Here is a 27808-nt window from a genome sequence, read left to right as displayed (position 1 = left end):
GTAGTTGTGGCACAAGGGCTTAGTTGCTTCATGGCATGTGGGATCTTCCTGGACCAGGGCTTGAACCCGTGTCCGCTGCATTGGCAGGTGGATTCTTAACCACTGAGCCACCAGGGAAGCCCCTGTCCTAAATTTAATTGTCATGAAATGTTTCTCTTTAGTCCTGGTAATATTCCTTGTTCTGTATTTTGTCTGATGTTAATATAGTTGTTAACAGCTTTCTTACATTTAGTGTTTGCCTGGTAAATTTTTCCCACTCATTATTCTAACTCACCATTGTCATTATATTCAAAGTATATTTCTTATAGGCAGCATATAGTTGACTCCTGCTGTTTAAAATTCATTTTGATAGTCTCTGCCCTTTAATGTGTAGACCATTTATATTTACTGTAATTATCAAAATGGTTGGATTTAAACCTACCACCTTGCTATTTGTTTTGTACATATTTCACCTTTTCATTGCTCCTTTTTTCTTTTTTCCATGCCTGATTTTTGAATATTTTTTTAGTATTCTATTACATCTCTTTTAATGGCTTATTATCTATACATTTTTGCGTTTTTTTCTTTTTTTTTTTTTTGCGGTACACAGGCCTCTCACAGCTGTGGCCTCTCCCGCCGCTGAACACAGGCTCTGGACGCGCAGGCCCAGCGGCCACTGCCCACGGGCCCAGCTGCTCCGCGGCATGTGGGACCCCCCGGGACCGGGGCACGAACCCGCGTCCCCCGCATCAGCAGGCGGACTCCCAACCACTGCGCCACCGGGGAAGCCCACATGTCTTTTTTTTTTTAGTAATTTCTCTAAGGTTTACAGTTTGCGTTTTTAATATAATAGACTACCTTAAATTAATATTATACCATTTCATGTATAGGATAAGAACCCTACAACAGTAAAAGTCCATTTTGTCTTTTGTGCTATTGTCATGTATATTACTTCTATATATGTTCAAAACTCCAGATTACTTGTTATTTTATGTTTAAACAGCTATCTTGTAAAGAAATTAAAAACATAAGGAAAAATGCCTTTTATATTTAACCACATTTTTACCATAACTAGCACTCTTCATTCTTCTGTATAGAGCCAAGTTTATTCTGATATCATTTTCCCTTTGCCTAAAGAACTTCAATATTTCTTGTAGTGCATATTTGCTGGTCCCAAATTCTCTCAGTTTTTGTTTGTCTGAAAAAGTCTTTATTTTTCCTTCAATCTTGAAAGATTATTTTCACCTGATACAGAAGTCTAAGTTGTCATTTTTAAAAACCTTTCAGTAGTTTTAAAATGTCATTCCACTGTTTTTTGGCTTGCATTATTTCTGATGAGAAATATGAAGAGTTTATATTACTTCCCTTGTGTAATGTATATTTTTTTACTCTCTCTGCTTTGAAATTTTTCTTTTTATCACTTGTTTTCAGCAATTATGATACTCCTTAGTGTGGAATTTTTCTTTGTGCTTCCCCTTCATGGAATTCATTGAGCTTCCTGGATCTATAAGTTTTATAGTTTTCATTATATATGGACAAATTTCAGAAATTATTTTTTCAGTTTTTTTGGTCTTTGACCTCCTTCCCCCCATCCTTTCTCTCCTTCTAAGACTCCAATTGCATGTTAGACTGCTTGATTTTGTACCAGAGGTCATTGATATTTTGTTAATTTGTTCTTTTTTTTTCCTCTGTGCTTCAGTTTTGATAGTTTCTATTGCTATATCTTCAAGCTCACCTTTCTTTTTTTTTTGAAGTTTCTAATCTGCTGTTAAGCTCATCAGTAAAATTATCATTTCAGATATTATATTGTTTATCTATCTTCTTTTATACATTCTATTCTCTCCTCATTAAGTTCATGTTTTCCTTTAAATTCTTGAGTCTATTCATAACATAATAGATGAAGTCCTTATCTGTCAATTTCATTATTTATGTAACTCCTATGTCTATTTCTTTTGACTGATTTCTCTCCTGGTTAGGGGTTAGATTTCCCTGCTTGTTTGTATACATAAAGTAACTTTTACCTGGATGCTGGACTCTGTTCTTAGAGGCGGTTACCTATTAATCAGCTTATTCCTTTTGAAAGTTGTTTTTAAGCTTGTGGAAGGGCAGTCCTAGAGTAGCCTTCACTCTAAGTCTTGTTTATCCACTCCACTAAGGTGTGACTCTCCTGTGGGTATCTCCTGAATGCTCCATGTATTCACTGAGGTGTCTCTACTATGGCTTGTGGGAACTCAAACTATTCCCAGTTCTGTGTGAGCTCTGAGAATTGCTTGCCTTACAGCTCCCAGTTAATTGTTCTTTTTCCTGGCAGTAGTTCTTTGCCCAATCTCCTGGAATTTCACTCTATGAATGCACAGATTGGTATTCAGCTAAAGACCAGGAGAACCCTACATAGACTTCTGGAGCTTTTTCTCTGCTAGTACTCTGCCTTGCAAAGTCTAGCTGCCTTGACCTCCCTAAACTCTACTCTCTGTCTCTTCAAACACAATAAAATCACCAGATTCTGTTTTGGTTTCCTCTCCCTGTCCTGGGACCCAGAAACTGCCTCCAGGCAGGGCTCATTTGCTTCCTTCTTCACAGTCCTGAACTACCTGTTGTCTAATATCTGAAAACAGTTGTTTCACATATTTTATCCAGTCTTCTAGTTGTTTACAGAGGGAAGAAAATTCCCATAGCAGTTACCCCTTCATGGGCAGAAGCAGTAGTCTTCATGTTCCGGATTTTAATAAACTGAAATCAAGAGTAACATCATCAGATCTTAATGCTTGCAAATTTCCTGTTGAGGGCTCACTTTCATGTGTCTCCCTTACATTTACCGAGTAAATATGTCCCTTGACTGCTTCATCCACCCTCTCGAACTTCTCATTCTCACTGTTCAGGGTATAGCCCATTTCAAAACTTTCCATTCCTTTTAAACTTAAACTTTCTTCTACTGCATTCAAAGCTGTTCTTTCTGTCTGTTTAGTCTTTGCCTGTGTTATTTGTAAAAGATTCTATATGTTGACAAGGGCAGTGAACCCTCTGAAGCTACTGAGTCTCACCACCGTTAGAAGCAACATTATCCATGACCTTGCCAAATAAAGAAAAAGCCAGTGAAAATGTCCAAAGATTGCCTGAATCTGTCTGACCTAGGACAGGCTAAGAAAGTAATTTAAATAGCATAAGATGACCCTGAAGCTACTCAAAGAATGCTGCTGATTCTGCATGCGTAGGTGATATAAAGAAGGTGCTTACACACGGGAAAAGGAGCCAATGTTTGTTGAATGCCTACTAAATGCCAGATATTACACCAGGGGTTAGCGAATTTTTTCTGTTAAGGGCCAAATAGTAGATATTTTAGGCTTTGGGGGCCATGTGGTTTTGTTGCAACTAAACATCCCTGCCATTATAGTTATAGTGTAAAAGCAGCTATATACAATACATAAGCAAATGGTGTGACTGTGCTCCAATAAAACATTATTTACAACCGTCTTGGTGCTGAATTTTTGGATCTGACTCTAAAAGTAAAAATAAACATGTGGGACTATATCAAACTAAAAAGCTTCTGCATAACAAAGGAAACTCAACAAAATGAAAAGGCAACCTACTGAATAAGAGAAAATATCTGCAAATCATATATCCTATAAGGACTTAACATCGAAAATATAGTAAGAACTCAAACAACTCAACAGCAAAAAAACAATCTGACTAAAAAATGGGCAGAGGATCCAAATAGACATTTTTCTAAAGAAGACCTACAGATGGCCAACAGGCACATGAAAAGCTGTTCAACATCATTAATCATCAGGGAAATGCAAATCAAAACCACAATGAGATACCACCTTAGATCCTGTTACAATGGAGATTATCAAAAAGGCAAGAAATAACAAGTGTTGGTAAGGATGTGGAGAAAAGGGAACCCTTGTGCACTGTTGATGGGGATGTACATTGGTACAGCCACTACAGAAAACAGTATGGAGGTTCTGCAAAAAATTAAAAACAGAACTACCATATGATCCAGCTATTCCACTTCTGGGTATTTATCCAAAGAAAACAAAAACAGTATTCAAAAAAGATATAAGCACCCCTACATTCATTGCGGCATTATTTACAATAGCCAAAATATGGAAACAACCTAACTGCCCATAGATGGATGACTGGATAAAGAAGATGTGGGGTGTGTGTGTGTGTGTGTGTGTGTGTGTGTCTAATACTACTAAGCCATAAAAAAGAAGGAAATCTTGCCATTTGTGACAATAGGAATGGACCTTAAGGGTAACACGCTAAGTGAAATAAATCAGATAGAGAAAGACAAATACTGTATGATTTCAGTTATATGCGGAATCTAAAAAAACAAGTGAACAAGCAAAACAAAATGCATAGTTACAGAGAACAGAGTGGTGGTTACCTGAGGGGAAGGAGTTTGGAGGGTGGGTGAAATGGATGAAGGGGGTCAATTGTACGATAATGGATGGTAACTTGACTTATTGTGGTGATCACTTTGCAGTGTATACAAATATCAAATCATTATGTTGTACACCTGAACTAATATAATGTTATATACCATTTTTACCTGTATTAAAAAAATCTTTACAGGACTTCCCTGATGGTCCAAAGGTTAAGAATCTGCCTTCCAATGCAGGGGATGTGAGTTCAAGCTCTGCTCGGGGAACTAAGATCCCACATGCCATGGGGCAACTAAGCCTGCACACTCTAGAGCCCGCGCACCACAACTAGAGAGCCCGCACACCACAACTACTGAGCCCGCACACTCTGGAGTCCAAGCGCCACAACTAGAGAGCCTGAGTGCTGCATCTACTGAGCCTGCGCACCACAACTAGAGAGAAGCCCACACGTTGCAATGAAGAGCCTGCGTACTGCAACTGAAGACCCGATGTGGCCAAATAAATAATAAAAAAATATATTTTAAAAAATATTTACAAAAACAGATGGAGAGTAGGGTTTGGGATGAATTGCCAAACCCTGCACTATGTTATGTGCTTTACATATTAGGTAAAACCATGTGGAAATGCTAATATTCAACCATTTTATCCTTTAAAAATAGAAATTTCATATGGTTCAAACTATTATGTTAATTCATTTAATCTTCAAAATAGACTTTCAAGGGTATTAACATCATCTTCATTTTGCAGATGAGGAAAATGAAATTCATATGATAAGTAACTTATCCAAATGACAGCAATACTGGGATTTGATGAACTTGGATTGGCTGCTTGCTTGTTTCTCTCTCACACACACACAATTAAACATATGCTGATAAAATTCGCTCAGTGTAGTGGCTCCCCCACTCCTAAATTTGTTATTCTACTTACCAATAAAGAAATATCGAGTTTTGATAATTTTTATTAGAAAGAAAATAAACCTGATTCTCAAACGAGTCACTCTCTTCTTTATCAAGTCACTATAATCATACCAATTCATCATTTAGTTGTTTATTGTCATAGATGTCAACTTAATGGAGCTCTGAACAGCTGAGTGAATGTATAAAACACTATGTTTAAAAAAAAAAAACAAACTACATTTGATCCTGCAGAGCATACAAAAATGAGGAAGAGACTTCTTACTCCCAATTTTTAGAATTTACAAAAGGGAGGAACACAGTATACATATTAAAATATAATTAGGTTTGTTTAATTTGTTTAACTTAAGGGACATTTGGTTCCTTTCTCTGGGAAGCCATTTTTTCTCCACCCCATCTGTTAGAGAAATTGGTTGTTTCCTCTTCTATGATCCCACTGCATTTACATGAACTTCAATTGCCACTGTTTATATATCTGTCTCACACTATACTTTGCAAAGGAATAGGACCCTATGCTTGCAACTTTAAGGGCCAGTGTGGTTACTGGCCTATAAGAGTTGTTACACAAATGTCAAGTGAATGAATAGACGGATGAAAGAAACAGTAATAGCCAAAGGTCAGCCATATATTAGACATTATCTAGTACAGACTACCTCAATCTTCAAAATAAAAGTAGGAGTAACTATATTTGTAACTACTGACTCTTAGTTTTCACGAAACTCTGGGAGTATTATTTGTGTTTTATGGTTACAGAGACTGAGACCCAAAGGGTTTAATCAAGTTATTTGTGGTTAGTCAGGTAAGTAATGGAGCCAGGTGAGAGGAATAAGGAAGGAAAGAACAAAAATAAGGAAAAATAAAAATAATTTAAATAGAAAAACAAATAGAAACTAATTTCTAAGATGGTTGAAGAAGGTGGCATGGGAAGAGGGATATAGGCAAAGTTTCTTAAGGAAAGGTCTTGAAGAAAGGAGATAATTGCTATAGGTATTCTAGGTAGAAGGAACAGTATGATTAAATAACAGATTGGAGCATGAAGTATGTCTGAAGAACAGCAAAAGGAATATTTAGCTAAAGTGGAGATACATGTGGTATCATACTCAATCATTTATTCAAGAACTATTTATTGAGCAATTACTCCAGGTCTGTATGGGTAAATAAACCTAGAAGGGAAGTTTCAGACTAAAGAATGAAGGTTTTAAATGACAGCATAAAAATCTGTACAGACATAAGCACGTATTGGGTTGCCATTGAAGATAAGTAAGGCTGAACATGACTTGTTCTGCGCTTCAGAAATATTAACCTTTCAGCAATGGATGGAATGACTATAGTAGAGGTTATGAGTTTACTTAGTAGGTAGGTAACTATAGCTTGGTAGGTATGTGGTAACAGGGAGAGTCCGTACTGGGACAGCAGCTCCTATAAAGTGGAGGGTGGGGATTTAGTATCAGGGGAATGTTTATAATTTGATACCTGCCAAACACAAATCATCAGGGAGAAGTTACAGGAGAAAATGGTCTCCATCAGAAGGATCAAAGTAGATGACATTCCCTCATTCATGAATTCTTTTTAATTAAAAAACAAAGGAATAAGTCATGTGTATGATTTTTTATTTTATTTCATAGAAAAGCCACTGTATGATGATTCTGTTTATAAATGATCTCATTTTCAATGTGAAAATATTTAATATTTAGTAAGTAGCTTTGTGACTCCTAACACATGTCTAAAGACCTTTGGTCCTAAAATTCCTAATTTCTCAAATTCTGAATGAAGATCCCTTAGCCAATGATGGAACCACAGAAGACCATTAGTAATCTCAAAAGAAAAAAGGGGGTGGGGCACAACAAAAAAGTATTAAAAACTGAAGGATTTTTCTTCCATTGTATAAGTATTATTAAAACCTGGAGTTTTAAAAGCTACATATATTCAAATTGTCTGCATTATAATAAGGTGCCTTGACATAACTCACAGTGTTAAAATTATTTCCACTCTCTGGAAACCAAGAGTGTCCTTGTTAAAGTGTAAAAAGATTTCGTCTGCTCGCAACTACTCGTTCTCACAGCTGAACTGTCACAGCATGAAAACATTCCCCCACTGGTGAAGCTTTAGATACCTATTTCCCTGGTGAAAGAGTGCAAAAGGAACTAAAAGAGTTATTGACAATTCATACAGTATCCCATATCCCATTAGAGTACAACTACAAGCAAAGAAAATATTTTAACTCTGAAGACAGATGGGGCAACAATGTTTTAAATGATTGTTAACTTCACTGAGTAGTACTGAAAATGTCAAGATTGTAGTCTATCAGGTCTGAAGGAGACTCAAGATTATACCAGAATCTACTTATAAGAAGTCTATTTCTTTGTCCTGTTTGCTAAGTCAAAGGTTAATGAGAAGTACATTGAAGAAAACACCTTCTGTGTTACTGCAAAGTTATTTCTCATGCAACATAAAAAGTAAATGAAAAAGTATTTTAATCTAGTTCTTCACTACCTTCCTTTAAAAAACAGCTTTATTTATGTATAATTTACATGCCATAAAATTTACTCTTTTTTGTGTGTATTCAATTCAATGATTTTTAGCAAATTTACAGAGTTGTGCAACCATCACCACAATCTAAATTTAGAACATTTCCACCATCCCAAACTATTAACTTTTTTTTTTGCTTGCTCTTATTTTTTTAACATCTTTATTGGAATATAATTGCTTTACAATGTTGTGTTAGTTTCTGCTGTATAACAAAGTGAATCAGCTGTATGTATACCTATATCCCCATATCCCCTCCCTCTTGTGTCTCCCTCTCACCCTCCCTATCCCACCCCTCTAGGTGGTCACAGAGCACCGAGCTGATCTCCTTGGGCTATGGTTGCTTCCCACTAGCTATCTACTTTACATTTGGTAGTGTATATATGTCCATGCCACTCTTTCACTTCGTCCCAGCTTACCCTTCCCCCCCACCCCCGTGTCCTCAAGTCTATTCTCTACATCTGCATCTTTATTCCTATCCTGCCCCTAGGTTCTTCAGAACCTTTTTTTTTTTTAAATTAGATTGCATATATATGTGTTAGCATACGGTATTTGTTTTTCTCTTTCTGACTTACTTCACTCTGTATGACAGACTCTAGGTCCAGCCACCTCATTACAAATAGCTCAATTCGTTTCTTTTCATGGCTGAGTAATAGTCCATTGTATATATGTGCCACATCTTCTTTATCCATTCATCCGATGATGGACACTTAGGTTGTTTCCATCTCCTGGCTACTGTAAATAGAGCTGCAATGAACATTTTGGTACATGACTCTTTTTGAATTATGGTTTTCTCAGGGTATATGCCCAGTAGTGGGATTGCTGGGTCATATGGTAGTTCTAGTTTTAGTCTTTCAAGGAGCCTGCATACTGTTCTCCACAGTGGCTGTATCAAGTTACATTCCACCAACAGTGCAAGAGGGTTCCCTTTTCTCCACACCCTCTCCAGCATTCACTGCTTGCAGATTTTTTGATGATGGCAATTCTGACCGGTGTGAGGTGACACCTCATTGTAGTTTTGATATGCATTTCTCTAATGATTAGTGATGTTGAGCATCCTTTCATGTGTCTGTTGGCAATCTGTACATCCTCTTTGGAGAAATGTCTATTTAGGTCTTCTGCCCATTTTTGGATTAGGTTGTTTGTTTTTTTGATATTGAGCTGCTTGTATATTTTGGAGATTAATCCTTCGTCAGTTGCTTCGTTTGCAAATATTTTCTTCCATTCTGAGGGCTGTCTTTTCGTCTTGTTTATGGTTTCCTTTGCTGTGCAAAAGCTTTGAAGTTTCATTAGGTCCCATCTGTTTATTTTTGTTTTTATTTCCATTTCTCTAGGAGGTGGGTCAAAAAGGATTTTGCTATGATTTATGTCAGAGTGTTCTGCCTATGTTTTCCTCTAAGAGTTTTATAGTGTCTGGCCTTACATTTAGGCCTTTAATCCAACTTGAGTTTATTTTTGTGTATGGTGTTAGGGAATGTTCTAATTTCATTCTTTTACACGTAGCTGTCCAGTTTTCCCAGCACCACTTATAGTAACTTCTTGATCTAAGATATTTCTATCAATTCATGGAAGCCACTGGTATCTAAAGCTACTATATATTCAAAGCCACACAAATTTCTGCAACTGAGCAGGAAAAGTACAAACTAACCTCACTTTTAATGACCTTTATAACCAATCCTCTATGCTGGCACTGGGAAGAAAATGTTCAGGTGCTTTCTCTGAAAGTTAAACCATCCTAAATATTCAGTTATGGCACATAGTCTTGGAAAGAAATTAATTATATTTTTGTTGGTAACACATTTCAGGCTGTTTACACAGCTGACATTTCTCAGCTGTACCCAATTCATACCCTAAGCTGTGAGGATGATCTTATTTTGTAGCAGATGCCTCCACTTGAGTGATTTAAATAAGTATAAAAACACCATCATTGCCTGCAACAATACAGATTACAAGCACCAGCTTTATGAGTTTTTATAGTCCTAATGAAAGAAAGGTTTCATGACATTTCTTTGGCTAGAAACTCCTTAAAAGACTACAGTTATAAGCAATTTTTGCCAAAACTCAAGCACTGGAGTTAGTGGATCTGCTATGGCACCGATTAAAAGCAGCTTGGCCCTAAACATCTTTGTTGTATCAATCATGAAGCTCAAGGCAACATCCTGCCAATGTGGCAACATATGCTCTGGGGAGGTATAGGCAGGCATCACTTGACAGGTTCTGGGACAAGGTGGAAATATGAAAAATGAGGCAGTGAGAATCAAGCTTCTTAATGGAGATTCCCTCTTGTGTCTGCTATGACTTATAGTACCAGGTAGCATCACAGACTTCCATATGGTAAGTTTTAGATGCTTTCCATATTTTCCCATAGTAATGAAATTGCATAGAACTCTTTGGTAAAAAATTAAATAAAGATCATTAAAATGTGAGATCATTAAAATGTGAGACAGTGCCAACTCAAGTCAATGCTTTAACAACTAAAATGTATAAGGTACTATGTTACAGAAGAATTTATTGTATTTCACTGATTTTGCCTATCACTCTTGGAACTTGCTTCTGATGAGCCTATTTCAGCCTGGTTTCTACAGGTGTGGAGCCCAAGAGCAGCTGGCATTTCCAACCCTATTAAGACCCACATCTCTGGACCTTATTACCTTAAACCAGACAATTACTTTTGCTTCAAACTTTTTATTATAGAAATTTTCAAACATACATAAAACTTGAGAGAATAGTACAAAAAAATCAAATATACACATTACCCACCTTCAACAATGATCAATAGACAGCTAATTTGGATTTATCTATATCCCCACTCACTTCCCCAACCCCAGAGGTTATTTTGAAGCAAATCTCAGGTACCATTTCATTTATGTAAACCAGTCAATTCCTGCCTGTGATCTCTTTCTGAGTTATGTTAATATTAATTATAATACTGACTCTCATTTACTGAGTGTCTACTATGAGGCAAATACTGTATATATATATATATTATCGCTAATCCTCATTACAGTTCTTCAGATCAGTGAGGTAACTGAAACTCAGAGAATTTAAGTGACATGCTCAATCTTAATTATTTTCTTCTATTAAAGTTATTATTTATTGTAGCAGGTTATTAGACAATGCTAAGAACATTTCTGGTTTCCTCACGTCTTCTCAGGTAAACAGAAAGCTATCATTTATGTATGTTACTCTCTTAATTTTATAAAAATAAATGTATCACATTTTCTATCAGTCTAATGGGGAAAAAACAAACTAAAAACAACAACCACATCCTTACTACTTAGCCATGGACAACCAACCAATAACTCTAATGATATGCTATAATGTCAATATTAAAATCAGTTGTTTATAAATAAATGTAACTGCCTATACACAAATAATTTTTTTCTGAAGGGTTCACTTAAAAAACAAATTTTGCTATCTTCTGATTATTTTTAAAGTTTCATAATCCATAAAACATTTTTCAAAGGCACAGTGTTTAGATTGTGGAATAATTAGACTCAAGTGACATCTACATAAACAGATTGTTCAAAAATGTTTCTGTCTTCCACAAAGAATTCCTTTAAAGTATATGATGGTAGTGCTGAGAGAGGAGTAGTAATTATTATCCAGATAGAAATGTAATATTTACTAGAAAATAAGAAAAAGGTAATTAAACTCTTGGCCATAATCATTACTTGGATATTTATTGTTAGAAGATGTTTACAAAGTCGTAACATCTTTTTAGCCCTATTTACTTTAAAAATAAGACTTACTTCAAAATTCTTGAAACATTCTAATTTTTTACTTTAAAAGAAAAATGGGTATCTGGTTAGAACAACCAAGATTATGATAAAAGTAGCCAAAATGGCCTCCTGAGATGATAAAATTTACTCTCTTGGAAAATAATAATCGCTGGAAACAGGACAGAGATAGGAAACATTTCAACACTTACAACAGGAAAATTATTATGAGTAGACGTAATAATAGTTAAAAATTACAGACTAGGTCTTTTCTTCCAGTTTTTTATGGTAGTGAAAATTATGAGTGTGTTTAAGAATAGAGTGCTATTAATATTAACTATAAAAAGTAACTTTTTAAAGTACAGGTCTAACTACGGGAGATGCAGTTTTAAAATTAAATAAAACGATTAGGTTGATTTTGAAGTACCTGTAATTTAGGGAAAAAATTTTTGTGTTTGGGACATTTCATTAGTAATATCTGAATATCTGTATTTTTTTAATCAAGGAAAAATTTAAGTCAAATTAAGCAGCATCAAGTTCCTGATATTGATGTTGTAACACTACCAAGAGAATGCTGATATACTTGGCTTATGACACCAGTTCTGCAAGTGAACTCAAATTATTACAATTCGTCTTATCCTCAACATTATTTGATTTATAAAATTCTTCCAATGGATTCAAAGCATTTGATTCTGCTTAATATCACTGCCAATTAGACTGAAAGTGGCAAAAGAGAGAGGAGGATATAAAACTGCCAACTCAACTGTCACTTACGGAGTCATCTGTGGCAGAAGCTGGCCAGCCCTCCCATAACTGATGGCGAACAGGGATACTCGTAAGGTCATACACATTTCTCTTTACCTATAAAAAGAAAGAGAACAATTAAAATAGGGTTTCCACATGACTTATGTTAGTTGCCAGTCAATTTATGTGATACACTGTGTTTCCTCTGTTTTCGAGATTCAAAACAAGAATCTGAAACTAGAAAAACACAAATCATAAAAATTTTATTAAAAAATCTAAACCAAATTTAAACCAAGGTTAGATGAAATAATAGTTCAATTAACAACCCCCCACCCCACCCCGCTGATTATTTTTATGTTCCTGGATGGCTTCAAGTTTCTTTTCAGTCAAGAAACCTCAGGTACACAGTTCATGTAGCACAGACTACATGACCTAATTTATAATTATACATTTTTATAATCTATTTAATTTTAACAATGACTCAAGATATGCAATGGTTCAAATAAAAGATACGTTTCTAGTTTCTAAGTGGGACAGAAAAGAGTGTTAGTTTTTTTTCCAAGGGGGTGGAAGGAAAAACCTGAAGCTTCCTTCATTGTTTTATGTACGTTTCAAAGATATAACAACTTATTAATAAAGCAGCAAAGGGTTATTTCTTTGAAATCATTCCAAATTAGAAACTATTTCAATAGAATATTTATTAGCTGAGAGCCATCCATTAATATGCTATTTAGGCCCTTCCCCAAAAGAAAATATAGTAATGATAGTTTTTATTTTAAATACTGGTAAAGTTAAAAAACTGTTTCTCTCAAAAGTAACATTATACCTTTTAACTTTATTTGTTTGTTTGTTTATTTTTGGCCACACCCACGCGGCTGGTGGGATCTTAGTTCCCCAACCAGGAATCGAGCCTGCGCCCACAGCAATGAAAGTGCAGAGTCTTAACCACTGGACTGCCAGGGAATTCCCAATACCTTTTAACTTTAAAAGGAGAAGAGGTAAGTAATTTTTCAGAATAAAGTGTTGGAAGGTTAAACTCTTTTACCCAGTAATTATCATATCTTTCTTTAGATTTCTTTTCTAAATAGATTGCAAAAATTCTCTTTCATTCCATATTTACAAATAAAATAAATTATCAAATCGTAAGAATGAAGAGATCATCCACCTTAGCTAACTCTTCAGGCTAGTTTTGGGGCTACCCTGCTGTAACAATGAAGCTAATTTTGAAATGCTGCACATAATAAGTTCTATAATGACTTCAATGTGGAAAACAAGCAGCATTCATTCATGTTTTTAAAATGCAGAAGTCTGAAGTATCATGTTGTCCAATTACAACATTTTGTATCACATTACTGTTTACTATACATAAACACATCTAAGTTACCCTTCCAGTGAAAGAGAGAAATATATTCACTGGGGAAAGAAAGAAACAAAACAAAACCCAGAACTTAATCTATTTTTATCTCTAATGTACACCTGTGAAAAAAGACTTGGTAAATGAGAGCTGAGGCACTTGGGGGCATGGCTTGATCCCCACTCAATTCAAACACACAGCTTTTTTTCACAGATTCTTAGCAATGGCCAGTCTACCATGCAGTATTTTGTTTATGGTCAGTCACATCAAGTTTGGAAATTTTCATTAGTCATTATCAACCCAACAATTTAGCCAAATGCAATCTAACCTCTTACCACTTCCACTAGCTAGGACTATTCTGTCACGCTTAAACATTGGTGCTCTAGGGGGAAAGGTGTTCCATACACACAAAATATTATTATTATTGTTTATTAATAAAAAAGTGAGAGGACAGAAGGAGTATGAGGAAATTTTAGGCCTCAAGGCAAAAAATTCCTTTCTTAAAGTTAGTTTTAATTATGTTGTCTAGATAAGCCAAGGGTCAGCAGCTATTTTGAAGGTAGAGGGGAAGGCAGGACAAATATTTACATCTGTTGGAAAGGTGGCAAGGCTACCCTTGCATTGGAGAATATACACAAATACTATGAGTTGAGTATATAAACAAATAACTCTGGAGTGAGATTCTTTAAATTCCACCTTAATTCCAAAACACAACAACACGGTATTATGAAATAAACAGTATTTTTCTTCTTTCATTAACTCATCTGTAACTGCGCTGAATGAATAACATTCCTTTGCTATTCTAAGCCTGAAAAGCATGTTCTGGCTATAGTGTTATGTTGGTATAAAGCACAACGCCAGACTGATGTGCTGAACAAAAGTGATCAAAGTTAGAGTAATGTTAGCCATTGCACAAGTATTTGGCTTCATTGTTCTCCCCAGAATGACATCTGTTAAGCAACTTGTCATAGAATAAACTGGTTAATGCAGAAAGAACTTGGCTGAGAGGGTACAACGTAAACCATATTTGGCTAATGTTTGATTGTTCCGATGGAAAAGCTAAATTCACAGCGTTTCTGAAAGTAAGCCAAAAGAACCTCGTGTTAAACCATAATCACTACACAACATAAGTGAAAACAAATTAGTTTTTCAAAAATAATTCCATGTTTATCAGTGCTGAAACCATAGGCAGATTTTACCATTATATGGAAGAAAGACAAGTGATAAGACAGCAAAAGTACATAATGAATGATGGTCTTATTAACAGAGATTAAAAAATTCTACTGTCTTTATTGATGGTCTTATTTAATTAAAATTTTAAGTGACAATTCTGTAGGGAAGAAAAAAAATCAGAAATGTACACAAAGCAAAAGTAAAAATGATTCTTTTAAAAAATTAGTATTCTAGGAAAGCTGAATGACAAAATATAGCTAAGTATAAAATGATGCAGATGAATTTATGGTCATCATGAATCAAATGAAGGACACAGTTTTCTCAGAGAGAGAAGGATGGAGGAACAGAGGAGGGAGAGAGGAAGGACCAAAGGGAAGGGGAGAAAAGGGGGGCCAGGCGAGGGGGAAGGTTGAGAGACTGAGCGATTTGAGAGATTTAAGAGCACTTGAGAGAGGCAGAAAGAACACACATACAGGCTAGGATGCTGTAGCTGGCATGCCCAGCTGCAATTACTGTGCTACTTCTGATGGAGTTTCATCTTTAGAGATTTGTGTTAAATTCCAGTTAAGGACAAGTGGCACTTCACAGGGTAACATTTCCTAAGGGCCTTTTTGTCTTACATACTTTCTTTGATCAGCATTGGCTCAAGATTATGCTGAATCTTCATAATCTTTTCAATTCTTGTTATGCATTAAGCTCTAAATCTATGAGATTTTAGGCTGCTAAACTATGCAAATGTTTCAATTAGTTCTGAAAAAATTTAATAAATGCTTTGATTACCAGCTGAACATTAAAATTATGTTACAAACTATACTGTATTTGGATTAAGTGTTCTGGATTGACAATAGATTTTCCAGAGCTTATTTTCCAGATTTTCTAAAAGGACAGTTTCACTTCTCCCCCATTGCTTCATATAAGACAGTTGTTTGTGACTAAGAAAAAAATATTTGAATCAGATTACCTTGAAATAGTACAGAATTAATGCAGTATTGATTTACTTCCTTATATTTGTTTTCATTGTTAATAAAACAATGTAAGCAATGATCTCCACTTCAAACTTCATATTTCCTCATTGTGGAAATTTCAATGATAAACACAGCACTGGGAAAAAGATCATTTTTTTATGACCTGCTCGAAATAAAATTATATAAGACATTCATCTCCCACAAAATTTTGAGTTCCATAAATTTTCAAACAGTTTTATATTTCAGTTAAATTTTATCAGAATTTCTTAGAAAAAAAATTCTTAGGAAGTTACTCTGCTAAAGGCCGAATTTTGAGGCTCAGATTAGCCTTAAATGAGCTGTCTGTAGCTATTCAAACTGAAAAATATAAAACTTGGTAGATAACTTTGTCAGCTATATTTTATAGCTAAATGTTGTGAGCTAAACGTTGGTCACACTATTGAAAAACATTTTAGGGAATTTTAAATTTCATTCAGGTATTATCCAAGTGAAAGCAGATTCTGATTATAGAAAAGCAACAAAGTTTGAGGTATTGTGGCATAATGAGAGGCAGAGAACTAGATTTCTAGTCCTAATTCTGCTGTTACTGTGGTGCAAGTTGGTGGAACCTGAGACCTAGTTTATTCAATATTCGAAAAGAATAAAACAAGATCACTACTGATTTTCAAAGCTCTAAAATTCTATGATTTTTTGAAAATATTGGGGTTAATCCCAGATACAGGAAAAGAAGAGCTAAATATATTTAAGATAAACAAGTAAAGAGGGAAAGTTTAAAACCATAAGACTAGAAAATGAAAGAAAAATAGTAAAGAGTGACTAATACAACATATCAAAAAGGAAAATTGCCAATAATTTCAGTTAAGAAATACAGATATAATAAACATTTTATGTGAATTTTTTTTCTTGGATAAAGAAAAGTCTTAGTTTTTGCTTTTAATTACACTGAAAAGTCTAGATTTTTTTTTTTTTTAAAGAAAAGACTAAATAATACTCTTCTCCCAGGAGATCTCATTTAAAAATAAAACCTGTCATACTGGTTTTCCAAATAACTATTTCATCAACCAAACAGGCTATGGTTTTGCCAGAATACTACAAGCTAAGTGATACAGTTGTAAAGTTCTATTAATTTATTTCAACATCTTTAAAATTTTGAAATCTGGCCTATGACTTTTCACATATCAAATATTTTAATATGGCAAAAAATAGAAACCAAATATTTAATTGCTTAGAACAGTTATCAATTTGTTAGCACTCTAGTTTCTAGATTTTCTGAATTAAGAATACTATGACAGATTACAACCCTTACGAAAAAGCACCCTGAAACTACATATATGTATCTCATTCTCTTATCAGTCTTAGAAGAAAGAGGCCTTTGGTCATATTAGAACCCGAGCTTATCCAAATTTTAGAGTATCAAAATTTGAACTCCAAGTAATTCACACCATCAAATGATGCTCCAGTTAAGAGTTTGCTAAATAATAACTGCACTGAATAAATAAGTATTTGTGTGTGTGTGTGCGTTTTAAACAAGACATACAGACTAGGCTTAGTTCCAGTTTCTTAGCAATCACTGGTGCTCTGAAAGGCTTATAATAGTTAAGAAACCAATCACTTCTGATACAGACTGGGTTTTGAACACATACTTCATATCTAAGGACTTTTCTTTTTCTTCTTTTTTAACATATTGTATACTCGTTGCAATTGCACATGGATTTGTTTTACTATGATGCAAGTTAAAACCCTCCTAAAAATCCTTCTTGAACAAAAACACTTGAAACCGGATGGTGCAAGGGGAATGAGAAGGTGGCATCAGTAATCAAATGTTAATTAGCAAGCTTTTTTTTCCCCCTTCCCTCAGGGCTGGCCTGTGTTGGAGAATTCAAATCAGAAATCAATGCTTCAAGTGTTTAACTATTACTTCTTCTCATTAACCATTTAAGAGACTCAGCAATTCTCTCCTCATAAAAACAGTAACTCGAGACATTTCTTTTTCTCAAATACCATCTTTCCAGAAAACAATGAGGATGTTGTTTGAAGAAAACTGTAAAATTGAAGTTGCTTTCAACCAGGCTTTAGGCTGCGTTCTGTTCTATTAAAACATTTTTTGGCTCTAACTGAATTCTTCATTCCAACAACTGTAACTAAGTTTTGCTTTGTACCATACTTTAAAAACTTATTTCACCTCTTACTTGTCTGCAAAGAAATCTGACAACCGGCATCTTAAGAGATTACTGGGAATGATGACAATAAAGCTAAGCAAATACGGAAACTAGTTTGAATGCATATAGTTAGAAATGGATTTTAGCCATCCTGAAAAACTATCAAGGAAAAGATTTAACACTTTCATTAGAAACATGGTTATATTCAGAATTTCCTATCCTAAAAGTTTGGTGTGGGTGAAAATGATATAAAAATTGCAATGTTAGATCATAAAGTAACTGAACTAATGGCCATAAATTTATTAAAATTAATTCATATCTTTAGTTAAAGGTTAAGCCTGGATTTTAAAAGAGAACTCTTAAAGAGTGAAGAAAACGTTTATAAATGAGCAAGGTTGAGTATGTTTCACAAATGGCAACAATTATTTTTCTGCATCTGTGGTTCTCAAAGTGTGGTACCTGGACAAGCAGTATTAGTATCACCTGGAAACTATTAGAAATGAAAATTCAGGGGACCTGTCCCAGGCCTAGTGCACTGGAAATGCTGGGACCCCACAATATGTGATCTAACAAGCTCTCTAGGTAATTCTTACCAAGCCAAAGTTTAAGAAGCATTGTGTGAGTTATAGGCTCTCCCAGATAGCCATGTCTTTCTAACTTACTGATTCAAAAGTTCTTTGAACTCTTGCCTAAGGTAGCTAGCCCTTTTGAGAATGAACATGATTAATAATGATTTGTTAGGGAAATTCTAGAAGTGCTGTAATTTTTTCAATGATAAAGTGATTATTTTTAGTCTAAGAAAGTAATGAAAGATAGCACTACTTCACTACAGACTCCATAGCACTGAAATAATTGATAAATAATAATCTTCATCATTGAAAATCTGTGTTAATCTTCAGTTTTTCTGCCTTAAGTTTGATTGCTTTCTGGCTATAATATATATTTGGTATTACAGTAAAACTGCAAATCCACAATAAATGATCTATTGTCACACTAAATAAACTTGGAAGACACCTGTACCTATCAGCTGAATTGAGGAAATGTCCCTAAAGACCAGAGAACTGTTTGAAGCAAAGGAAAGACTAAACAGTTTTTGGTTTGTTTTTTTGGTCTCTCTCATAGGCTACCTGAAACAAGACCCAAAGGAAAAACAGTGGGAGGTTAACCTCATATCAATCAGTCAAGACCTTATCCTAGAAGGCAATATTTCCTCTCTATACTTTATGGAAACAGTGTAAGAGCAAAGTTTTTCCAACAATAGCCTAATAGATACCATAGAAGCGAATGTTTTTTATTGTCCACAATGAATCAAACATCAGTCACTCAGTCACTCATTAAATGCTCTTAAAACTTCCCCTTTTAGAATCAGGTAAATTAATTTATAAGTCCTTCCACAAAGTAAAACACTAATTAAGTCAAAAGTCGATCCTAGGGACTTCCCTGGTTGGTACAGTGGTTAGGACTCTGTGCTCCCAATGCAGGGGGCCTGGGTTCAATCCCTGGTCAGGGAACAAGATCCTACAGGCATGTCACAACTAAGAGTTTGCATGCCACAACTAAGGAGCCCGTGAGCCACAACTAAGAAGCCCATGTGCCGCAACTAAGGAGCCCGCCTGCCGCAACTAAGACCCGGAGCAACCAAATAAATATTTTTTTAAAAAGTAAAAAAAGTAAATCCTAGAAATAACTGGAACAATTATAAGAACATTTTTAAGGTGTTTTACTTTAACCTTAAACCATTTTATAAAGTTCAATTTTATGTACAACTTTAAAAATTGGTCACATAAACCAAGAAATACTTGTATACCAGAAGTACTTTGATTTTTAAGTCTGAATTCTAGTAGACAAACCATTTGTTATAATGTCAGAAGCGGTATACAAGTTAATCTTAAGGACATAATAGTACATGTAGCCAAATATTTAGCTACAAAGATATTCACTGCAGTCTTATTATCTCACACACACACACACACACACACACACACACAACTGGCACAAATTTAATATCCAGTAATAGGCTAAATCCAGTCTGCTGTCTGTTTCTGTAAATGAAGTTGTATTGGAACACCACTACCTCCATTTGTTTACATACTGTCTGTGGATGCTTTTGTACTATCATGAGGGCACACCTGAGGAGATGCAACAGAGATCACATGCCCTGCAATACCTAAAATATTTATTATCTAGCCCTTTGCAGAAAAAGTTTGCTGACTCCAATGGAGAAGAATATTTAATAACGTAAAAAGTTGTTAAATATTAAAGAAAAACCAAGTTACAAAATCATGCCCATTTCTGTTTATTAAGTTATACATATATGTATATGTACATATGTATGTACACTATATATATGCACAGAAAAAAAGATATAGAACAAATGTTAAAATTTGTTCCCTCTGCATCATGGGATTATGACTATTATTTTCTGTGTATCTATCTTTTCTAAGTGTCTATTACTTCTGCAATAAGAAAATTTTCTTAAAAATTTTGTTTTCATTCAAAGTAAAGATATGTACTTGGAGTCAGAACAACCTGGTGTTCACTTCAGCTGTGCCACTAACTATCTGAGTGACCCTGAGTAGAGGAAAGGGAAAGGAAAGAGAAAGGCAACTGAACATTTATTGAGCATCTTCTATAGACCAGGAACTAGATTTTATGTTAACATATCCTCACAATAAACTTTTACATGTATTATTATCTTCGTTTTACAAACAAGGAAACTGAGGCTCAGAGACAATAAATAATTTGCCTAAGGTTACTCCAGTCAGTAAATGGTGAGATTTGGATTTAATTGAGTTCTACAAGACTCTAAAGTCTAGATTCTTTTATGACTATGACATACCTTCTCTGAGCCTGAATTTCCTCTTCTATAAAATAAATGGTTATTATCTTTAAAATTTTTTTTCACCTGACACTTTTATAATTGTAACGGGTAAGAATTTTCCATAAGACTCATTACCCTTACTCTGAACGGTGAGCATTAACTGGTAACAAGTAAGAGTACGAGTGACCAACTATGGGTGAACACTCTGTCAAGAGAGTAACTGAGCCTCTTCATACCTGTTGTGCTGTAACAGGCAATGAAGAGCAGTTACAGGCTGTCAGTTTTGTACTTTAAGTGCTGTTAGAGGAAGGACAACTGCAAGAATAAATAGCACCTTATTGTTTCAATGACTGAATGCTGCCTTCACAGTAAGAGGGTTCCTGGTGTCACACACAGCTGGGAAAGAAATAGCAAGATAAAAAATTTTCAAGTAAAATAAATCAAGGTAAAAGGAGAAGAACAGTTAAAACAGTAAATAAACTTTATCGTGTGAGGGTTAGCAAAGGCTCTTCCTTGTATATACTTTTGCCCAATGCCGTCTGAGTCTCTACCCAACACTAATGATAAGAGTTTCGTCTGGAATAAAAATATAGGAAGACATTCACACTATGGGCCTGCTGCTTCTGCTTTGCCAATATACAGTAAATCAATTTGCCCCGTCTTGTTATTCCAGTTTTCCCTCTCTCAACGGTTGGACACTGTTGCCAACCCCTCTTCTGTGCTTTTGATTTGAACAAGTGAAACCCTGATCAGATATCTGTCTTATTTGCAACCTCTTTAGTTCTAAAATAAAATTACATCTATAAGGAAGACGATGTAGGGCAATGCCATTAATCTACTCTGCTAATTTGTTTTTCACATAACTGTATTTTCTTTTAAATTTTACACACACACACATAGACAAATTAAACTACTTGCCTTGCAAATGTCATTCACTTAGTTAATGCCTAAGTCAGGATGATAATGCAGATTTTAAAAAATTCTTAATCCATTTCTTCTTTCCTCGTAAGAATTTTTTTCTTTCCCTTAAAGGACCATTGCTTCTATAGCAACTTCAAAATTTTTCAGATGCTGGCAGTCTTACTGTTTTTGGTGAAGACCCATCTTTATATTTTGACGAAGACTGTGTGTATCCTTCCCCACTCTGGTAGCACCACAATGATGCTCAGACATAATGTTTATGTTTGCTTTGCTGCTGTCTGTTGCCCATCCAGGCTTTTGCCTTTCTCTGAGATGTTGAAAAAAGTGGTGGGAACCATCAGCAATGGAACCTCAGTCTATAATCAGGTCTCTAATAATTTTATCTTTTCTTGTTAACAAAAAAGTGCAAAAAACAAAGACAACAAAGGGACTTAGTGTGGGGGTCTGCCATGAATACTAAAGTGCCTGGGGGTGTGGCTCATCAAGTGAAAATAAACCATTCAAGTCACCCACATCAAGGAGAAAGTTTGGGAACAACTAGGCCAGTGTTTGCATTTGGGGCCCTGGAGTCAGGAGAGTTACATTTCCCTTCCCTCTCCTTAACCAAGGCACCAAAGACAACCTACTTAACCTCTCCTTTTGGAAATATTAAGTAGTCTCCAAAGAAGAGCCCTGAGAGATATTTAAAAGTGTGTCTGGTCAGGTTTTCTGCTTTTAACTTGCTACTTTCCAAGATCAGCTTAATTTTAGCATTACTCTCTCTGAGATAAATGTGGGTGGAAGGGCAGGAAGGATATCTTAAGAAAAGTAGCTGCCTTGGCCAAGAGCAAAGTTATAATAAGAGGATAACCACCAAAATTACGTACCTAGTTAATTTTAGGTGAATGAGGTAGAGTTGGAGACTGGTTCCAAATGACAATTTAATTAAACCTTTCAAAGCGCATTGACACCATGAACGAAAGTCTAATACTGTACACTAAACCCTAACTAAGGACTGATGATGCCAATGCTCAGAAGCTCCACACAACTGTCTTTTAATTGAGGCAGTTAAATCACACCCCAAAGGTTTTACTGTTAGGACTGGCTCTGAAATGAAAATACAGCTGATTTATAAAGAAAATAACAGGAATACCTTAGTATCACCTCTTAATGTATTATTAAGATCAGAAAAAATTTTAATCACATGATTTATCAAATAAGCAGGCATTCTAAATAAACAGCCTGAAGTCTCCTATTAAAAAAAATTACTCCTATTTATTCATTAACAAAGCTATTCCTTAGCTCATCCCTGCCATAACCTACTCTATTCAAAACCATATGGGAAAGGACATTAAAAAACCGCCACAAACCATGGACTTCTGGTATTAGTGCTACACACTGCATACCCCTATTCATTATTCTACCTCCCTTGTTTAATCTATCATTAAGATTCAGTGACCCTACACTAAATTTAAAGCAGATCCTTCCTTCCTCCCATGCCTAAATTCACATACTTTTCTAGTTGGGGATGCCCTCAAGTATTAACAACTCTACGGGGTTTCTCTAATCTCAGCTCTGAACTATGTCATGCTATAGAACCAAGAAATTGCTGTTTTACATCTCTAACTATGAAGGCTTCCATAAAAAAGGTCCATATAATTTACTTAATAAGATAAAGGGGGGAAAAATCACCATTTAATAAGTATTTTTTTCATTGTACATGGTAAAAGAGGCACATGGAGACATTATCATATGTTGTGTTGTCTTAAAAGTGAATAATACCTAAAGGCATTACTTCAACTGTATTCATCACAGAGTTTAGAGTCTTAAATAATGATGAAAATGGCAGGTGTTGACTATCTTAATATATGGAAAATAGAAACATTGTTTTAAATATATAGTTGATAAAACAACCATTTTGGGGAAAAGAGATTTCAAGAAGTTAAGCAAAGTAGTATTTCTAAGACATATTAAACTTCATTTTCAAATTACAAACAAAAAAAATCTAATGTAAATGTGGCAAAATAAGGGATAAGGAATTGTGTATATGATGGCCTACCAGCTGCTAAAAGAACTTTCTGTGATGACAGAAATGTTCTATATCTGTGCTGTCCAATAGGGTGGCCACTAGTCCCATGTGGCTACTGAGTAATTAAAACACAGCTAGTGTGACTAAGAAAAATGATTTCAAACTTTATTTCACTTTAATTAATTTAAATTGCCACATGTGGCTAGTAGCTACCCTACTGGATAGTGGATTAAAATGAAGAAAGTAGAGAATATAGAGCAACACAAAAATATACCACTGCTGTTTACTATACTATATATACACGCTATATATACTATGTATACTATATATACATACTATATACTTAAACATGCTTCAACTCATTCTTATTTCTTTATAGACCTTGAGACACAAAGAAGAAATATTGTGCTAAATTAATTTTTCATACTTATTCTTTCATTGTTTTTAATAGGAACTATATGCACTAATTCCACATAATTAAAGGAATAATGATAGAATACACGTAATGATACCTTACTTGAAAAAAAAGAAAAAGAACAATAATGAACTATAACATATTATAATAATTAAATATCCAAGACAGTAGAACATTCTTTAGTTAAAAATGTAAGCTTATAACTTACGTAGCTGCCACATTATATGGGTCTAATTATTCATCAATTCATGCATTCATATATAAAATGGTTACCTGGGAATGACTACAATGATTTAGATGTTACTATAATAAATCATGTTTCCTGTACACCTGGCAGTTTTTTTTTTATTTAAGTGTGTGATGATTCAAAATTAATTCCTTCTTTTGGGCCAAGGTCCCTAAAACAGTCATAGAAGCAGAGCTGGAAAGACAGGTGTAAGGGATGCTACAGCCACTACCAGTCTCATACGCAGTCCCTTATTGATTCAATAAGTTCTTACTGAGCATCTATTACTTAAGTGACTAAAATACAGCAAAGAAAGTGGGGAGTAGACAAGATACAGATTTCTACACTCCCTTAAGGAACCAAATCTAGTTGGGAAGAAAATGAATAAACTGTATTTACAACACACATACACTTGTTATAGGACTTTTATTTTAAAGGTAATGTAAAATTTTTATTTTAAAGGTAAAATGACTGAATAAATGAATGAAAAAATTACAGATAGGACTGAGTTAAGAATTAAATATAGGGCTTCCCTGGTGGCGCAGTGGTTGAGAGTCCGCCTGCCGATGCAGGGGACACGGGTTCGTGCCCCGGTCCGGGAAGATCCCACATGCCGCGGAGCGGCTGGGCCCGTGAGCCATGGCCACTGGGCCTGCGCGTCTGGAGCCTGTGCTCCGCAATGGGAGAGGCCACAACAGTGAGAGGCCCGCGTACCGCAACAACAACAAAAAAAAGAATTAAATATAAAACTTTTGCCTCCTTACAAAAGCCATTTCATCTCTTTATTAGTGCTAAAAATTAGGGTGACAGTAAAATATATTTTAAAAGAAATACATAATGTACTGTTAACAAAGTGCTAGGAGAATTTCTCACTGGACTTATCAATATAAGCAACTAATAAACCTGGTCTAAGTTTAACAAGTACATTCACTGAATGCTAATAATTCATGAGCATTCATTCAGCTGTCCAGCCAGTCAACAAACATTTATTGAGTGTGTCTACTAGAGGAAGGCACTATATTGTAGTAGTGACTAAAAAGACATGACTAAAAAGACAAAGTCTCTGTCTTCATGGAGCTTACGTTCATTCTACATAGTAGGTGTATGGTGGGGGGAGGGGTGCGAAAAGAGACAAAAAAGAAATATGAATATATAAACAAGATAATTTCAGAATTAGGTTAAGTTCTACTCCTCCCATTCTCTACTTTAGATGTGTTGAATCCTGAATGAGAAGGTACAAATCCCAGAAAGAGTGTTCCAGGCAAAGAAAACATGAAATGCAAAGGTTCTGTCAGATGCTTTACATACATATATATATTTTCTAATTCTTATTATCAACTTCAATGCAGTTTTTATTCTTTATAGAAAATGCAAATGAGGGTCCAAATTCTCCAAGTACGTAGCAGAAGCAGGATTCAAAAAGAAACCTATGGGACCCTGAGGCACTTTCTCTTTTTTACTGTTTATGATACTTCCCCCCAAAACTAAAACTAGTTTTCCAGTAGACCATTACCCCCCCAATCCTTACCAAAGAACTGTCACCCATACTTTTCACTTACTTGGCTAACCCCTCCTTCACAGACATGCATCAGTTCAACTAGACTAAATAATCATAAATACCAAATTACCGTCAGGTACAAATTAATAAAGTTTATTATACTAAGAGCTAACTCAAAGGAATATTTCAGAGTTCTGATCAAAGATACCTTGTCTTCAAACACAGTTGGGTGTTGTTTGTATGTTTTGCTTAAGTGAAAAGATATTGTCATGCATTCCAAAATAAATGGCAAGTGCATTTGATCATATTTTATTATTTTAAAATAAATTTATTTATCTTTTTATTTTTGGCTGTGTTGGGTCTTCATTGCTGCACACGGGCTTTCTCTAGGTGCGGTGAGCGGGGGCTGCTCTTTGTTGCGGTGCGCAGGCTTCTCACTGCAGTGGCTTCTCTTGTTGCAGAGCACGGGCTCTAGGCGCATGGGCTTCAGTAGCTGTGGCACTTGGGCTCAGTAGTGTGGCTCACGGGCTCTAGAGCGCAGGCTCAGTAGTTGTGGCGCACGGGCTTAGTTGCACTGCAGCATGTGGGATCTTCCTGGACCTGGGCTCGAACCCGTGTCTCCTGCATTGGCAGGCGGATTCTTACCCACTGTGACAACAGGGAAGTCCCCATATTTTATTTTTTGTCATGTTTCATTGCATTACACTAGTAGTGAATAAATCTGAGGGTGTCTATTCTTGAAAATGTGGTAGCCTAGTAATCACATCCAATGAAAGCCAGTTATTTCAGAGCATCATTCTCTGACTGCCCCCCAACATAACCATTCCTTCCTCATGCTGTATATTGAAAAAGATGATGGGAATAGCTGTTGCTAAAGTACAGCTAGACCCATATCTCCTTCGACACTTTAAAGTAAATCTGGTAAACCTTCTATACGTGCATGTTTATGGTTCTTTCATTCATTCATTCATTCAACAAACATTCGTTGAGCACTTCCTAAGTTCCAAACCCTGTCACTAGAGCAAGCTTTCTCATATGCAAGTGTCTAGAGTAGCCAGAGAGGAAATATAAACGAGTGAAATGTGATGGGCAAACGGCATTCAGCCTTAGTTGTTTTTTCTCTTGTTGTTGTTGTTGTTTTTTGCGGTAAGCGGGCCTCTCACTGTCGTAGCCTCTCCCATGGCGGTGCATAGGCTCCGGACGCGCAGGCTCAGCGGCCATGGCTCACGGGCCCAGCCACTCTGCGGCATGTGGGAACCTCCCGGACCGGGGCACGAACCCGTGTCCCCTGCATCGGCAGGTGGACTCTCAACCACTGCGCCACCAGGGAAGCCCCTCAGCCTTAGTTTTAAGGAGGTAATATTGGGGTGTTGGGGACTGTGGCAAACCAGACAGCGTGCCTCTCGAAGGAGGTAGCTGCTACTCCAGAACAGCTGATTGCTGCTATGGAAAATCTGGGGTTCAGTATTGCTAGAATTTTCTGATTCTTTGAGAAAAGCCAGAAGCCAGGAATCCTGCATTGTTTTGTTTTGTCTTGAAATGTGAAGCTTTTAAACTTTTAAATGTTGGCAACCAGTTCAAATTTAAAACACTCTGGGACAAAAACTCGTAGCCAGACAAAATGGTCTTGTAGTTGTCAGTGTGCAACCTCTGCAGGAGAGATACAAAGATAGATGGAGATAATATTCTTGCCTTCAAGAAAGTCACAGCCCAGTGAGGGTCACACCCAGAAACAAATATTCATGGTACAATGTGATAATTATAAGGATAAAGATATCAATAAAGTATTAGGAGGGTAGAGAAGAGACAATTATAACAGCTGCAACTACCATTTATTGAATGCCGGGGCACTGATCTACCCACTTTACATGTGTTACTACATTTCATGCTCACATCAACCCTGTGTATACAGAAATGACTTTATTAAAGTGGCAGACCTGGATTTGAACTCTATCCCTTCCAACTTTAACAATCTGTGTTTTTTCTACCGTATCACACCAG

The 27808-nt window shown here is 35.6% G+C and overlaps 1 protein-coding gene across 1 annotated transcript in view; it reads right to left on the bottom strand.

The window, feature by feature from the left end:
• The window catches only part of FAF1 (Fas associated factor 1), a 476898-nt gene that overhangs the window by 174103 nt on the left and 274987 nt on the right, over positions 1 to 27808 (bottom strand). The window contains exon 11 of the mRNA XM_029230785.1: positions 12298 to 12384. Coding sequence (XP_029086618.1) covers positions 12298 to 12384 — 87 coding nt within the window. The remainder of the gene's footprint in view (positions 1 to 12297; positions 12385 to 27808) is intronic.

Source organism: Monodon monoceros, unplaced genomic scaffold, assembly GCF_005190385.1.
Source record: "Monodon monoceros isolate NGI ecotype Baffin Bay Population unplaced genomic scaffold, NGI_Narwhal_1 Super_Scaffold_18, whole genome shotgun sequence".
In the NCBI taxonomy this organism is placed as follows: domain Eukaryota; kingdom Metazoa; phylum Chordata; class Mammalia; order Artiodactyla; family Monodontidae; genus Monodon; species Monodon monoceros.
This window is presented reverse-complemented; position numbering and strand designations above follow the sequence as displayed.